General features: G+C 38.5%; 1 protein-coding gene across 1 annotated transcript; it reads right to left on the bottom strand.

The window, feature by feature from the left end:
• Window positions 1-1285: 1285 nt before the first annotated feature.
• Window positions 1286-17901, bottom strand: gig2e (grass carp reovirus (GCRV)-induced gene 2e). The gene is given in 7 exon segments (XM_072661379.1): window positions 1286-1710; window positions 6418-6879; window positions 13302-13720; window positions 14299-14317; window positions 16682-17149; window positions 17401-17461; window positions 17815-17901. Coding segments are annotated over 5 exon segments (1749 nt in total). The 5' UTR covers window positions 17121-17149; window positions 17401-17461; window positions 17815-17901; the 3' UTR covers window positions 1286-1300.
• Window positions 17902-18384: the final 483 nt, after the last annotated feature.

The following is an 18384-nucleotide window of genomic DNA, read 5'->3' on the forward strand; positions in this document are numbered from 1 at the left end:
AGACAGAGCAATTCCCATGTCAGTGATCCCTGTGTCATTGTTGCTGGAGATGAGCCCACACTTAATTGTAGGATCGTTTTTCTTTTGACAGCAATGTCAAATTTCCAACTCAGTTTCATGGTCTTCCTCTGATTTTGTACAAAGCTCTAAATCACTGTGCTTCTCCTTATTTGTCTGATCTTCTTGCTTAAAAACCCACCTGCACTCTCAGGTCTTCTTCATCTGGGCTACTCTTAAATAATGGCTGGTTAGGAGTACCATGTGTCTTTCTTTGGTATTAAACCAGCATTGAACAGTGGGTTCAGACTAGTAGACTAACTTCTTCTGTAGACACATTAAAGAAGACACATTTTAACACATTCATATATTAAAAACAAAATAGTTGTTTCAGAAAATAAAAGATATTGTTTATAAGAGATATACTGATGCTGTAGTCCAAAGGATGCGAACATCCCTCGTTTAGCCAATGGACAAGTACTTACTCCACACTACAACTCCCAGAATGCAACAACTATCGATCACATGGATACGGACACAACCAATCACAGGAGATATTCTCAGGTTCGTCATTGTAACTAGTTTCACTTGTATCCTCTTTTTTAGTCTTTGTAAACCTGTTGTGTAGTTTAGATTTCCACTGATTTCCGTCTCTGACTCTGGTTTTTGCCTGGTCCTACTGCTTGGTTTATGTTGTGTTTTCTCTGGGTTTGCCAGTTTCTCCTTTTCTCCCTGGTTTCCTTTTTTTACTTGGTTTTTGCCCTTCATATTAAAGCCTCATTTATTTAATCGCGTCTAATAGTCTGTCTCATTACAATAAGATAATGAATGTATTATATGTTGTAATGGCAATTAATTAAAGGTTGTCCACAAGCAGTCATGTCCTATAAATTGTTTACAAAAATAAAGTGATTTTACTTCAGTACTAATTACCAAGTTAATTACATTAATTACATTAAGTCAATTACATAAATGGCAAAAAAAAGGACCAGAACATCTCTAGGTATAATTATAGCTAACCGAAATGTGCTATGGATCTCATTGTTGTTATTATTATTATTATTACTATTATTATTATTACTAATAACCTCTCTCAATGCCAAAGCAAATGAAAAAGCAGATGTGCATTGACTGTGATTCCCAAAATTATTACTTATTTTTGACGAAAAGACAAGTGAAGATTTTCAGTTCTTTATTGATGTTTATTGATCTCCAGACTTATCATACAGTTTCTATCATACTTAACATTCATACTGTCAGCAACATACAACACCTCTGCTCGTAACTATGAGTTTAAAATATCCTACTGTGTCGATGTCCAGCAGTCAACCATAACCACCTGGATACGCCTTGGATCCCACACACAGTCTTCTTCAAGACCACTGGGGACCACGCCACACATGGGGGGACACCAGGCAGTGTCGTACCCGTGATCATGCCAGGTCTTCTGCAGTGGGTGGCCTTGACGGTCAATTTTTTTCACTCTTCCAACATTAACATTTACATGCAGAACAACTCTCTGGTTCTCAGGGAGCTCCAACGGGTATCTGCTGGCTTTATTAATATCACGACTGAGGTAAACACCAGGCCCCAACATGCCATCTTTAGATGGCGTAAAGCCAAAAGCCATGATGTTCCGAGCAACAGACAGAGAAGTGCCGTGATACATCCGATAGACTCTTCCTTGTACGCGTTTTGCCCACATGATGATGTCTAGAGAGTATGGCCTGCACAGATCACTGCAATTAAAAAAAGGTTAATCAAAGACTAAACAGCAGATATTTATAAACACAATATAGATACTTATTACACCTGAGAGGGTTAAACCTAGTGTGTGCTTTGTCTGAGGTATATAAAGTGAGCCACCACATCCACAACATCATTGGACAGCTTAACGTGAATGGAGGAGATTGCTGACCACCAGTCCTGTTACTTTTTATAAATGGTAAAGAACTGGCAGCAGGCTTGCTATTGTACACTTAATGTCATCTCACTGTCGTAAACATGTACAGTAAAATGTAGGTTTTATAAATACAGGATATCACTGTTATAAAAATGGTACAAAAAATACTGTTAAACCATGTCCTTTCAGTGTCACACCTGATGCTGACTCTGTAGTCCAAAGGAAGATTTCCCTTGCTCAGAAAATGGACAAGCACCTACTCAACACTACATCACCCCCATACACCTATATAAATAATATTGAATTGAATTGAATCAAAGAAAACATTGTCTAAGTATGGACTGTAATGAATGGGTTGAAGCAGGTTGCTTTATCAGGGCTTGTCCAAAACGCATAGTCATTAAGGCAGGCAGGGGTCAACACACACACACAGGCAGGCAGGGGCAGAGAGGGTACATCATCCATAATAATAATAATAAAAAAAAATAACAGAAAGCAAAAACCCAGGGGCAGAAACCAGGTAAATCAATAATGCAGATAAGGCTCAGAACTCCAGAGAACCTATCTACACCTGGCATTAACATGCGCTTTGCTGATCAGCTCATGATCACTTGAGTAATCATTTATCATTCATTTATGTAATTTATGTAATCATGTCCACATGAAAAGTCTGTAAATACACTCATTTTTTTCCATGATCGGATTCCATAAAGCAGGCAGAAATACGTAACTGCTTGCTTAACAATAATCATTACTGTGGTTCTGTTTGTTACTGTGTAATACTGATAGCAGTATTACAAACTTTGTTTCTTGGAGGTTTAAATAATCCATCGCATTTTCTGATGGAAAGGTGTAAAAATTGAGCCTAGAGAAAGTTCACTGGGGCACATGGGCTGTCTCTGTAGCCTCCCCTGAGCCTCCCCTGAACCATTACCAAGTTAGTCTTTAAGCCCTGCCTTTATGTTGGATGTACCTGCATCTACTTGCAACCTTTCGGCTAAACTGCTTCTCCCCACTGCTGATTAATCACAGCCTAAAAACATTAAAATGTAATTAAACACCTAATTAAACTTTGGTGACAATTTAATTTGTTGGGTTTTTTTTCACATTGGCCTAAACTGAAGCATAATGTAAAATGTGGTAAGTATTGTTTATGTAATCATGTTCATTTATCTAGTTAATTAGTTAAGTAATGATTATAGAGATATTTAATGATATTTACCCTCACACAAATACACACTGCCAAGTCTTAGCCTACTCGCCCTTACCACAACATCCTTACCTTGAAAGTCTCCTTGGTGTCCCCAGCCTCCTCTTTTTTGGAAACCATTTTACAACAATGTTTTACAGTGTAACACCAATACCATTGTTAGTTAGATGGGGAAGAGGGAGGCACATTCTACCCTCTCAATTTTTGTGGCATGAATTTGATGTGATAAAAATGTCTTATGTCAGCCTTTGCATTACTGAACTTTACCCAGAAACGAGCAGGATGTTACTGGTTATATTCTCATCAGAGGACTTAGAGAACTAAAGTTTGTTATGATGAAATGAGATCAAAAAGGTCATCAATCCACAGCTGTTCTAAATTAGACAATCTAGAAGATTATCCATTTGTAAAGAGTATGTAATATAAAGCTATGAGAAATGATCTACTCATTGATCATGATTATTACACTACCTAATACTGAAACAGCGTCACAAAGCAGGTCATTTTTATTTGTGTGAAAAATGAGAAATGAAAATGAAACTAAACAGAAAGAGTCTCAGCCAAATGAATGAATTCTTTCAACATTCCGAGTTATTCATAAATAAATAGGATACTTTTTCATTATTCACAGGGAATATTCACAAACTGTAAATAACTTATATCTCAGGTAATGTAAAATACAGCATAACTATTACTCTTAAGGGTTGTGTAGCACTACTAGTAGTTCGTAGATAGGATGTTATCAAGTATCGACTGTATAAGGAAATGATTTACACCTGTGAGTCACTCACCTGTGTAATAACACGTCCAGCCTGGCTAAAATCAGTCTGAGAATGAATTTATAAAGCAATTGTCTAAAAGGCGTGTCTTTAAATAAGGACTTAACCCTTAAAAAGCCTATAGGCTGCCGGTGGGCCGAAAGTGTTATAAAAAACTTCTATTACCACAGAATGGCTCCACCAGTTTATACAGAAGTCCCTGTAGTTACTGAATGAGTGTGTTAAGGATTTAACTGTTAAACTTTTGGGTTCACGTTTGAATGTTTTATTACTCTGTAACAAAATGATTGGTGCATTTAATGTATAATAATAATTTGTGCATGAAATGTAACTTGATGTTCAGCTTACTAAAGATGTGAGGTGGACTTCTTAAAGAGATGCATGGAAAACATTGGCAGGTAGTATAAGCTTTAGTAGAATAACACAATCCCAAATTACAAAGCTTCCTTTTGTCATGCTTTTTTTCCTTTTTGTACCCTTCTGTCAGTTTGGTTTGGTTTCTGTAGCACATGGCTCTGTTTGTGTTAGTTCCTTGTCTTAGCCGTAGCCCCGGTATGCAATTAGTGTTCCCACCTGTGCCTCCTTCGTAGCCCTTGTCTGCGTTTTTTGTCTCTATTTGTCCAATCAGTTAATAAGCACTTTAAGAAATGATGCAGAAATGAATTCAGCTCCGTAGTCAATAGAAAGGCAAAGTACGACCTTTATTTTCCCATAAAGTGTACTTTAACATAATGTGTTAGCCTGAGACAGCCAGCATGTCCCCAAAGCAGTCTGAAGCAGTCCAATTCTGCCTGTGGCTTATATACTATCCTTATCTTGATGCTGTTACCCCTAAGCATATTTTTTATTGTAAAGTGTACCCGGTTGCATCCACTTATCTCCTTCTTGGGAAATCAGGTACTTTTTGTCCCTGCTTATGTCCAACCCCAACGTATGTCTATTTTAAAAAAAAGGAGTGCTGACACCTGCAGAATTAAATGTGCTGACACCCACAGAACTGAGGATATTGAAGTCCTGCCAAGCTGCTCACCTCTCCTTCACCCCAGGCCCCTCCTCAGCTGATAGGGTCTTTGACTATCTTTACAACTAGGGCAGAGCTGGCTGTGTCATGCTAAGGCCTAGTGATACAATACTTTTGCTTAACATGTTTTGATGTAAATAACCAAGCCCTGTGCTGTTGTTAGTCTCAGGTCTTCCTTGTTGGTCTGTTTGTATAAGTCCTCTCTTTGTTCCTGTGTTCCTGGTCTGGTGTTGTGCGTCCTCTACATCAGTTCATTGTGCGTGACTTGTTTGATTCTTCTGTTAGTTTCGTTTTTTTTTTTCTCTGTTTGTTTTTGAATCCAGTTTCTCTTTCTTTTGAATCCCGAGTTTACGCCCGCCTTCACCTTCGCCTTACACCTCAGTCTCAAAGCTTCACAACCGTGACACCTTTATGATCTCCATGTTAAAACAGAGCAGGTCCAAATTCGATCCATTGATGTCAATGTCTCATGCAGCCAGTAGTACAGTGTATCAGTCCAGTCCATCACAAAGCTGTCTCACTGGTCTCATCACACAAGAAATCTCATCACACCTCCACCTCATACAAATACACTCTCATTGTTATTATCTTTTAAATATCATAAATGACATCTTTCCTATCTCTTAAAGAACTATGCCTACATTCCTATATATATATATATATTATGCTGCTATTTGTGATGGTGTATCTACTTGAACACATGATTCCCTTTGTAAAATTGTGCACAGTGCTACAATGCTGCAATGTACAATGATGGACACCTATCTACATTCCACATACAAGTTTTACATTTAATTTACTCAGGACAGGAATTTTTGCACTATTCACATTATCACAAGTTGCTGTTTATTGAATACTGCCTTGTTCTGCAGATAGTTTTGCATTGTATTTATTGCCAGGCCTTAAGCTAAGCTGTTCATTGGTAACTAAGACTTTACTGTAGGTGGTTGTGCATCATACTGCCTTGTCTATGTAGTCCACATCTTCCTTGTGTTGTGTAATAGGCCATGATGTGTTTACTGTACGTGCATGGAGGTCTTAAAAAGACCGTAACCTAAACTCACAGTGAAATGCATGTGGCAACAAAACGAAACAAGCAATTCTCACACAAATGCTGCTTGTCTTCTCATTCATATTTGCTCTCATTACACCTGTCTCTAAAATAACTGTTCAGTTTTCAAGGCACTTGAAAACCTCGCTTCTCACATTATTGTCTTGTGTTTAGTAATGTCTAAAGCTTAGAGGTATCTTTGAATTATTAGTCTATTCTAACTAGCTAAAGTTTTTCCTGGGTAAATAGCAAAGCACTTTTGTAAGTCGCTCTGAATAAGAGCATCTGCTAAATGCCGTAAATGTATGTTCTGATTGATTTACAGTCATCTGACTTTGATAGTGGTACCTGCTTTGCCAGTGTTGCTTGTACTTCATAATGCAATTTACAGGAAGCATTTTTTTCATTGACACCAATGAGTTTATTATTGCACTATTTACATGTATTCCCAGTTACTGACAGCAGCCCCTAGTCTTGGATAAATTGCATCAATAACCATAATACGGTTTGGATCCCACACACAGTCTTCTTCAAGACCGCTTGGAACCATGCCACACCCTGGAGGACACCAGGCGGTGTCGTACCCGTAAAAGCTCCAGGTCTTCTGAAATGGGTGACCTTGATAATCAATTTTTTTCACTCTTCCAACATCAACTCTCACCCTGAGAACAACTCTTTCATGTACAGGTAGATTCAAAGGGTATCTGCTGGCTTTGTTCAGATCCCGACTGAGGTAAACACCAGGACCCAGCATGCCATCTGCAGAAGGCTTAAAACCAAAAGCCATAATTTGTGTAGCTGCAGTTGAAGTGGTGCCATGATACATTAGATACACTGTTCCATCTGCAGGTGCCACGAAGCTCCCAAGACATGGCACGTCTGATGGAGGTAAATCATCTTCTGCCCACATTGTGACGTCTAAGAGGAGTCACAGGAGACAGATCACTGCAACTGAAGAAGTTGAAAACCTGAAAGTTAAAAAAACAAAAATGAAATAGTGAGGGAAACGTTGAGTAGATGTTTGGAACAAGACACACACTTCACAGAGAAGAATGCACTTCCACTGTATGCCAAATTATGTACTAACATGAGGGTATTCCAGTCATTTGTATAAAGCTCACAGAAAAAGCACAGAAGCACAGCGTACCTCAACGTGCTAATGACATTGTAGCCACCAACCTGCTAAACAATCCTCCCACTTACATATAGAGCTCACTTTATGAAGATGAGTAACCTTTTTTTTTACAACAGTTGCAACATTTGAACTAAATCAAGATTATAAATAACATTAATTCAAAATAACACAAGAACATATGACCTCCACCCCTCGGTTTTTCAGTCATTTAAAGGATTTGTTGAAACAGTGTTGGCATCACACTTACTAAAGTACACACGTGCTGTTTCACCTTTTTTCATGTTTTTTAACCGCTTGAACAGCCCATGGACTGCTGGTGGGCCGAAAGTGTCATTACAAACTTCTATTGCCAGAGAATATCCACACCAGTTTATACAGAAGTCCGTGTAGTGCATAATAAGCCTTTTCCATACCTCCAAAACATCGTAGGCTGATGGCATGGTCTGAACTAGAAAACTCTGTTGCAGGGGTTTTATATTTATTTCACGTTTTCAATTTTGCCCAGCACCAGTTGTAGTCATTAGGTTACTTTTCACTGCATAGTGTAATGTAGAAATGGTAAGCCACCTCCAGCCTAAACACAGATATCTGAATGTCTGAACAGACATTGAATATATCTTGTTATTCTTCATGTTTTAAGTTCCCGTAAATCATTTGACCTTCATTAAGACAGAGAGGTTCTTGCTGAAGAGCTGTACAGTATTTCAACCCTTTCAATATCAGAGTTTTCAACCCTGGAGTAAGAAATTGAACAGTATGTTACTCACCTCTGTGAGGAAACTCCAGACCTGTCTCAGATCATTCTGAGGATGGGTTTATGAAGGAAATTATTGGAAGGCGTGTCTTCTTGAGAATCCCTTTTTGTTTCACTTACAGCACAGTAAGATGCAACTGGCTCGTCTCTCTTTCTCTAGGATCAGACTTTCTATTTGAACTGTAATACTGTAATGGCAAATTCATCAGAACTATACAGCTCGAAACTGCATTTACAGATTCATAGAAAGTGTCATTTTTATAATGTTAGATTTTGTAAAGACAAGCAAAAATGATTTTAGTTCTTTATTGGGTTATAGAACATCACACTCAATATCCTTAATTTCATCCAAAAAAAGTTTTTCCAATAAATCTTCAATACAGAAATTAATTCGGGTTTTCAGTTTATTGTGTTTCCAAAGCTGGACATGCTTTGGATCCCAAACACAGGCTTCTTCAAGACCACTGCGAACCATTCCACAGCGCGGGGGAACCCAGGCAGCGTCATACCCGTGATCATGCCAAGTCTTTTGCAGTGGGTGGCCTTGGCGGTCAATTTGAATCACTCTTCCAACATTAACTCTTACACACAGAACAATTCTCTCTCTCTCCAGAGCTTTTAAAGGATATCTTTTGGCTTTATCAATACTGCGACTGAGGTACACACCAGGCCCCAGCATGCCATCTGCAGATGGCTTAAAGCCAGTCTTCATGATGTTCTGTAGAAAAATGTCTACATAGTGTTGCCCGTACCCCACCCCTCTTCCGGGGCGCAACACCTTGCGTGTTCGTTTTGTGGAAAGAGTCGCAGACGAGTGGAGTGAAGTTAGAAGCAAACCAAAGTATTTATTTAAGAATGCTGGATCCAGGAGAACAAATACATTAAAGACAGTGTATCAACCATCCCAAAGCAAAGTTCTGACCCCGTTCTCATCTGACTCCACGTTTATACCCCAAATGACGTGAAACCTGCCGATGAGGCGTTTCTACAGATTAGTCTATGTGAATATGCAAGATGGCACATGTTAGTACTCAGATTCACGTGTCTGACTCCACCATCATGCTTGACCTTGACTATGTTTTGTATTTTCTCAAAGCTGGACAGTGCAGCATTCTCTATGTGTGTGCGAGGCGGCTGCAGGTTAGGGAGTTACCCACACAGAGAGAAGGCCGCTTTGTCCGACCCTATCAGCATCCCCTCTATATCACTTCAGTTCAAACAAAGTACACCAGTCCCAATTGGGGCCAACACGATGATTCATGACAGTGACTTCAGACACATGGAGTGGCCTCACTTGTCATGCTGATGTATAGTTTTAATAACGCAAATGTCTTTAAGCGTGAATCACCCGCCTTTACCATAGAACTCCATATGTTACATGTTAATGTGTCTCAGGAGGCCATGTCATGTGAGTTAGTAGGCCATACAATGTAATAAGGTTATAATATGTCTTATGAGTAAATATCATGTAAGTTAGTAAGTGGGTGAGTAATATGCCATGCAAAGTGACTCTATATGTCGCACACCAATACGTGTTACAAGTGGGTATTATGTGGGTTAGAAACAAGCCATACATTGTTAGCTATGTGTGTAAGCCTACTATGATATGATATGCATGATAAGTATCGGATAATCATTTGTATAGATGCATATAAAATACAAGGTTTCACACAATGATTATGTAGTTGTTAATACTAAGTTGAGTAATCATTATTTAAGGATAATTTGTCAACAAACACAAGGTATAATAAACATTTTACTACAACAGTTCCGAGCGGCAGATCGAGTCGTGCCATGATACATCCAATATTGTTTTTCTTTTACAGGCTCTGCAGAGCTCTGCAGAGGAGTCACATTATCTTCTGTCGACATGATGATGTCAAGAGAGTGTATCAGGTCAATCGGGTGATTTACAGTCTGGAAGTTAAAAAGAATTACAAACTCATGAGAATCCTAAAACACTATGCAACCAACTAATTATCCTTTTTCTGAAGCAACATTGGCATTTATAGTTCACAGATACAACTGTCAAAGAACAACTGTATAAAGATGACGTGCTTGTTACTCACTCAAAGATGATGTGCGTGTTGAAGATGTGTCCTATCTGACTGAGCTCATTTTCAGAATGGCTTTATAAAGGAAAGCTGTGTGTTTACCTAAGGGAGTGTGTTAACCTGAAAATCCCATTCCACACATTTTTAGCTTTACTTGCATGCCAGAATGCAAACGCAAATGAAAACAATTACCCAAATGATGCATATATCACTTCCTGGGCTTGTGTGTTCTTTCTCTGTCAGGAGGTGTGGTCTCCTTGTGTCAGTGTGAGTTTCCTCGCTCATAATTTAAATGATGGTATCAGTGTCATTCCACTGGGTCATGTGTGCCAGATAAAAGTAGTAACTGGGTACAGAACTGGGTCATGTCTTGGTTGCTGTCTGGGTAGTGTGAACATCAAAGTACTGATTCCCATTCTTAAGTGGCTTAGGAAAAAACAGTGTTCGGGGCCTCGGGTGGTCCAGCGGACTAAGGCACCCACACATCTACTGTCTGGGCCCCGGCAAGCAGCATGATTGGGATTCTAATTAGCAATCCTCTGATCACAGACACTGTGATCAGAGGATTGCTAATTAGAATCCCAATCATGCTGCTTGCCGGGGCCCAGACAGTAGATGTGTGGGTGCGTAGATGGCGCTCTCTCCCCCACCGTCACTGGCATCTGCTGCTTCCCCTCAGACGCATTGGTTGCCTGAGGATGTGGCATCAACGTCAGTTCGGAAAGAGGTGTGGTGTCTGGGCATGTGTCGGAAGGGGCGTGTGTTGACCTTGCCCTCACTAGTGTTGGGAGCATTGCATGTGATGCATGGGAGAGTACGTACAGGTTGGGTAATTGTCTGCAGATGGCTGAATTTCATTTTGTTTTAATAATCATTTCTTACATTGTCTAGGTTTGTTGATGTCTTTGTTTACACATAGTTAATGAAGAAGAAATTTCAAACCCTCTGAGGTTTGTAAATAATGAGAAATGAGCAATAATTAACAACCAACACACTTAGCTTTCTAGACAACTCAGCAGAATTTATATTTGTACTGTTATTATAATGGAAAATTCCTCAACTTCTGTGCCTTCACTGATTCAGTGCCATTTTCATAATGAGAGATTTTGTCATTTTATACAAAGCAAAGCAAAACAAGTGAGGAGGATTTTCAGTTTTTATTGGTTTACAGTACACCAACACACACAAAGTTCATTCTCCTTTATATTCAGTAGTTTACACAACAATCTTCAAGACTGTGACAGGAGGCTGTGATAAGTTCTAATTAGTTATTTTTCAGTTAATAAAGCGAAGAGCTTGGCTAGTCTGAGCGGGAGATTTTAAATCAGTACCTGAGGCTTCTCAGATGGAACTCCCCGGTCAGCTCACCTGTACCACACCTATCTATTACACAGCCATGAAACTTGTGTCTGGTATGAAATTGGTGTCCGGGGCAGAAAAGGAGATTGTGAACTGTATTTTCTTTGTGAGCTCTACATTTTAAATAATAGCAGCAAAACGGCATTGGTACACAAATTCTCTTCATTCTTGGTTGGTATAGACTCCCATAATACTCTGCACTGGATAAGTATGTGCTGTATTTCATTAAGTTAATTAAGTGAAGTGGATTGGGTGTTGTACCAAATTTGAGATATGTTTTTGTTGAGCTTCTTCATGGGCTCTAACTTTAGGGGGGTTCAGTGTTCTTTTGAAAATGCCTCACACTATATTAATAATCATCAAATAATTAAACCCACTCCAACTTGTGCAAAATGAAGCAGCAAAATTCTAATAAAGACAGAAGGAGAGATCACATTAGTCCTGTCCCAAAACAGCTGCACTGGTTTTTAAAATTCTGTTACTGAGGAATACAGATCTAAATGGTTTAGCATCTGTGTCTCATACTGAGTAAATATTCATAACCCAGCTCTTGATATAAGGTCATTTTTCAGTCCAGAAAAAGCAGAGAAGTGTTATTATTCTTCCAAACTGTGGAACCCAGAAAGCGTAGCAGCAAGGTACAGCATGTGTGAAATGACATTTATTGGTGATGTTATAACAGAGCATTAAACATTTTGATCGATAACTTCTGAACCTGTGACAAGTTTGGTGGACATTCTTTAAAAGGGCTCTATACTCAATAGAAGAAAATGAAGTCTATTACATTTTATGTTGCTCTTAGCCATATGAAAGTTCCTTATATGTAGTGCACTAGCCATTGCAACTCTGCAATTACATGGCTTTTAAATAATGCAGTGTTTCCCCTCATTGGCCAATTGTGTAAAAAATACACTTTTCAAACTAGTCCTAGGAATTTCAGTCAAAATTGATCTTAACATAATCCATAGACCTAAGAGTTAGGTATCAAAAAATTTTGTCTTTTTGACCATTTGTGGCAAATATGTATATGAAATAAGTACAGGAATAGCTTTTCTCAGCGAAACATAATTTTGAACAAATTGGACAAATTTATTATTTATTATTTTTTGTCTGTAACTTTTAATCAGTGATGAAGAGACAAAATTCTGATTTCTTGCAACAACAACTGACAATTCTATGTCCTGATCACTGTGGAAAAACCTACTTTTTTTAACTCGCCTCTGGATTTTTATCTGATTTTTGCCTCAGACTTGGTCTTGATGTATACCTTGAGTTAGTAGGTAAATAATTATCAAACATGTTGACTTTTTGACTGTTTGTAGCACCAATACATTGATCACATAGTATGGTGTTAATTGCCAGGTTATTTCAATCTGTTGCCTTGATTTTCAAATCTAAATGGACAGAAGTCAAGAAACGTGGGGGATATCAACACAGAAATTGTTGATGTAATGACAGCATTCATGTAATGACAGCGTGATGTTAACTGTCAATTGTGCCAACAATTATCTACTGTTCACACAATCACAGGCCTTACATTTTTAAACGTAAATGGACAGAAGTTGAGAAACTTAGGCCATATAAACATAGAGCTTTACAAACATACATGTAATGACAGAGTGATGTTGACTGCCATGTTTCCGCCACATTGGCCGTAGGGAGGCTCTATAGTGTACAAGGCGCTGTGTTTTCAAATCTAAATACAATAACAGTTTGCAATTAGGTTTGAAAACCTGCCACATGCTGGTTCCTTAGCCCTGAATAGGTAGTAGTAGAAGTAGTAGCAGCAGTAGTAGTAGTAGTAGTGTATTAACTGTATGTATTAACTTCTACACAAGTCATAGCAAACTAGATGGCCAGTGTTTTGATACCCAGAATAATTCATACAAGAATAATTAAGAAAAGTCAAGAAATAATGTTTTCAGGTCTTTATTGTTTAATGTTTGATTCTCCAGACTTATCATACAGTTTTAATCATACTTAACATTCATACAATAAGTTAGTAATGTATAAAACATTCTGCTGGAGTTTACAATACCCTACAGGTCATTCCAGGGCCCAGTTTAACATCTTGGATGAATTGCATCAATAACCTGGATACGACTTGGATCCCACACACAGTCTTCTTCAAGACCACTGCGAACCATGCCACACCCCGGGGGACACCAGGCAGTGTCATACCCGTGATCATGCCAGGTCTTCTGCAGTGGGTGGCCTTGACGGTCAATTTTTTTCACTTTTCCAACATTAACTTTAACACGCAGAACAACTCTCTGGTTCTCAGGGAGCTCCAACGGGTATCTGCTGGCTTTATTAATATCACGACTGAGGTAAACACCAGGCCCCAACATGCCACCCTTGGATGGCCTAAAGCCAGAAGTCATGATCTGCTGAGCAGCAGATCGAAATGTCCCATGATACATCTGATAGACTTTTCCCTTTACAGGCTCTGCCCAGCTCTCAAGACACGGCACACCTGATGGAGACAAATCATCTTCTGCCCACATGATGAAGTTCAGAGAGTTTACTCAGATCACTGCAAGTGAAAGTCATATAATTTCAAACACTGGAGAGAAGTGAGAAATATTTAGGTGCTAAATCATTTTAAAGAAGCCATACAAACATTTTACCAACTCATTTCAACAGTTCAATCTTTGGAACGGTTTTAATCAGTCTTTCTTAATCTAACTTTATTACGATTTTCTGAAGTTAAATCTGTATGTATAGTTCACAGACTGAACATCATTAAAGAAACAGCTGAATAAAGATGAAGCACATGTTGCTTACCTCTAAGAAGACACGTCCACCTTGACTGAGCTTACTGTCAGAATGGGTTTATAAAGGATAGCTGTATAAATAAAAGGTGTGTCATAACCTGAAAATCTTCTTCCACAACTTTTTGTTTCATTTTTCTGTATAGCAGAACACAACTGAATGGCTTTGCTGTGTGATCAAAATGCTGTATGATGCATCATATAGGTGACATTAGGTGTATTATATCATATAGGTGACAAAAATGTAGCTTCCTCTTTAACTTAGGAGAAGACAACTGCGCTCACGTTTCACCCATTTTAACAGTTTTTAATGGCCTTTCATTGTTGCTCTATCATAAGCTAAGACATACTTGGAAAACATATGTATGTATGAATGTGTTTCAATGGTTTGTCCACCACTGGATGGAAGCTTCTTGTACTTCAGTGACAGCAATGGTCTGTTTAAAAGTGAGTACTAGAATATTCTAGATTAGGAAAGCAGTGATCTATAAAATAACACCACTGTTAAATGGTTTGTCAATTACAAATTTATTAAAGTAGACTCAGGAAAATCAGGTTAGCTGTGAATGTTATCAGTCACTTTAGTTCATAAATCAAAGGTGAAACTTCCCTGTCAGCTCACCTGTACCACACCTATGCTTTACACAGCCATGGAACTTGGGTCTGGTATGAAATTGGTGTCTATGCAGAAAAGGAGATTTTGAACTGTGAAACTGTTTATTTTAAAGCAGCAAAACAGCATTGGTTCACAATTCCTCTTCATTCTTGGTAGGTATATACTCCCATAATCCCCTACATTGGATAAGAATGTGCTGTATTTAAAGGGGTAAAAAAGGTAAAGGTGCACATATTTGTCACTGTACTATGTACAGTGAAATGTGCCCTCCGCATTTAACCCATCTGTGGTAGTGAACACAGACACACACTAGTGAACTAGGGGCAGTGAGTACACACACACACCCAGAGCGGTGGGCAGCCAACTTCAGCGCCCAGGAAGCAGAGAGGGTAAAGGGCCTTACTCAAGGGCCCAACAGTGGCAGCTTGCCAAGCCCGGGAATCAAACCCACAACCCTGTTCTCAATAGCCAGGCACTCTAACTGCTGAGCCACTACTGCTTGAGGTAAGGTAAGTAAATTGGAAGTAAAATGTAAAGTAAAGTGGATTGGGTTTTGTGCCAAATTGTTGTTTTAGTTGAGCCTATTCATGGGCACTAACGTTGGGGGGTCCAGGCTTCTTCTGAAAAAATCTCAAACACACTGAGAATCGTTTTCAAAGAAAACGAAAGTGAAAGTCGTCACCTGGCAGAGAACGTCACCTGATCTGAATCTTGTTGAACACGTTTGGGACCTCTTAAAGCAGAAAGTCAAGTAACAACCATTAATAATAATAAAAACAACATTAATGTTTACTAAAATTAACATTTAATATTGATGAAGGATAAATAGATCCATGTGTGATTGTTTGCAAGTCATAAAAGTGTCATTAGATGGAGTTAGTGTGAGTAAACTGGGATTTAGGAGGTGTGGAAGCAGCATTGGAGCACAATTTCTTTTCATTCATGGTAGGTATAGACTCCCATAACACTGCAATGGGTAAGAATGTACTGTATTTAATTATGTTAATTAAATTGGAAGTAAAAGGTAAAGGAAATTGGAATGGGGTTTGGCCTGAATTTGTGTTTCAGCATACAGGTGAAGCGACTCAGTTTAGAGCATTATCAGTCTAAATTGTACGCTCTGAGGCATTCATTGGTAAGTAAAGGCTAGAACGTAGTAATATAGTCATCTAAATTTAACTGGCTAGAACCTGGGGCACCTATTCCGCATTAAACATGATCAATTTGACTATCAAAAGTATGCATCATCAGGGTTGGTTGATTTGTACATTCCTGAATGTTTTGGTTTGCATTTCTCTTTGGTTTATTTCTGTTTTTCTGTAATACATGAATATGAAGTAAGCATTTTCATGTTACATAATGCTTTTTATTTATAATTTTTATGTACTTTTAAAGCTGATTGATCACTGTTATCAATATTACATCTAATGTCATTATTTTCCTTAATTTCTTTCTTTATTTATTTCATCATTCCTGTCTCTTATTTTTTATCTGGAGCAGCCAAAGGTAAGGTTGGTCATGACATTTGAATGAACTCTGAGTGAAAAGAGTGAAACTGCAAACTGGCTCAAATGTGGCCATCTGTGTAACAAACCATTTTATTGCAGAGTAATAAAGCATTCAGAGAGTGAAAACTAAAGTTAAACAGTTAACCCCTTAACACTCCGAGGCGTATTACACACTAAGGTAAATAAACTTTTAAAGCATATCTCTTTTCTCTAACCGACAACCTACCACCATACCTAATCCAATGAATGCCTCGACCATCTGACTCTTTAATAATGAAGCTCTATGTATTATTATTAGTATTAAGGTTATTATTCCTACAATGCTTGTGTTTTTCAATAAAAGACAAGTAAAGAAGATTTTCAGGTCTTTATTGTTTAATGTTTGATTCTCCAGACTTATCATACAGTTTTAATCATACTGTATTTAACATTCATACTGTAAGTCAGTAATGTATAAAACATTCTGCTGGTAACTCTGAGTTTACAGTACCCTACAGGTCATTCCAGGGCCCAGACTGACGTTTTGGATAAATTGCATTAATAACCTGGATACGCCTTGGATCCCACACACAGTCTTCTTCAAGATCACTGCGAACCATGCCACACCCCGGGGGACACCAGGCAGTGTCATACCCGTGATCATGCCAGGTCTTCTGCAGTGGGTGGCCTTGACGGTCAATTTTTTTCACTTTTCCAACATTAACTTTAACACGCAGAACAACTCTCTGGTTCTCAGGGAGCTCCAACGGGTATCTGCTGGCTTTATTAATATCACGACTGAGGTAAACACCAGGCCCCAACATGCCACCCTTGGATGGCCTAAAGCCAGAAGTCATGATCTGCTGAGCAGCAGATCGAGATGTCCCATGATACATCCGATAGACTCTTCCCTCTACAGGCTCTGCACAGCTCTCAAGACACGGCACACCTGGTGGAGCCAAATCATCTTCTGCCCACATGATGAAGTTCAGAGAGTTTACTCAGATCACTGCAAGTGAAAGTCATATAATTTCAAACACTGGAGAGAAGTGAGAAATATTTAGGTGCTAAATCATTTTAAAGAAGCCATACAAACATTTTAACAACTCATTTCAACAGTTCAATCTTTGGAACGGTTTTAATCAGTCTTTCTTAATCTAACTTTATTACGATTTTCTGAAGTTAAATCTGTATGTATAGTTCACAGACTGAACATCATTAAAGAAACAGCTGAATAAAGATGAAGCACATGTTGCTTACCTCTAAGAAGACACGTCCACCTTGACTGAGCTTACTGTCAGAATGGGTTTATAACGGATAGCTGTATAAATAAAAGGTGTGTCATAACCTGAAAATCTTCTTCCACAACTTTTTGCTTCATTTTTCTGTATAGCAGAACACAACTGAATGGCTTTGCTATGTGATCAAAATGCTGTATGATGCATCATATAGGTGACATTAGGTGTATTATATCGTATAGGTGACAAAAATGTAGCTTCCTCTTTATTTAATTGTTGGTCTCGTTTAATTTAATTGTTTGTCTATCATAAGCTAAGACATTCTTGCACATCTTGCTGAAATGTCATCATAATAACTACCTTTATGCTCTTTATCCTCTGTGCACTTTAAAAAACACACTGTAAAATAGTTTGTCAGTTACAAATTCCTGCTTACCTTACTTGAACCAACCCCTGATCTGCTGTGATGGTCACAAGATGATCTGGAGAATTTGAAATGAACAACGCCTCAAAGAAGCCGTTATTAAGTTTCATTTTCCTGTTCATGGGCATGCACAGAAAAACACCCACCTACATCCTGTTAGTGTTTCAACCGGATAGAGGTGGCCAGGGCAATTTTTATTTTCTTTCCAAAAAGTAAAGTCTCTAACTGACTCATCGGGAAATCCATTAAACCAATTAAATTTATTATTACACAGATGAAAATCATAGTAAGACTAACTACAACTCTGTACAACTGTCCTAATAAGGAAAATAATACACAGACAGATCATTCATTCACTTTATTTATTAGAACTTATTTGGGTCAGTATGTTTACTACACCATTCCTTATCTCTCTCAGTCCTTCAGTTCTCTGTTTGTGGTCTTGGGCTGTAAAACCTCCACCCAACCACAAACAACGTTCCTCCAGGACCATGGTGCAACATAGACACAGTGCATATAGAACACAAGTGCAACACAACACAAGTGTGGACAGACAACACAACACAATACAGACAGAGAATA

Source organism: Salminus brasiliensis, chromosome 18, assembly GCF_030463535.1.
Source record: "Salminus brasiliensis chromosome 18, fSalBra1.hap2, whole genome shotgun sequence".
NCBI classification, from domain to species: Eukaryota; Metazoa; Chordata; class Actinopteri; order Characiformes; family Bryconidae; genus Salminus; species Salminus brasiliensis.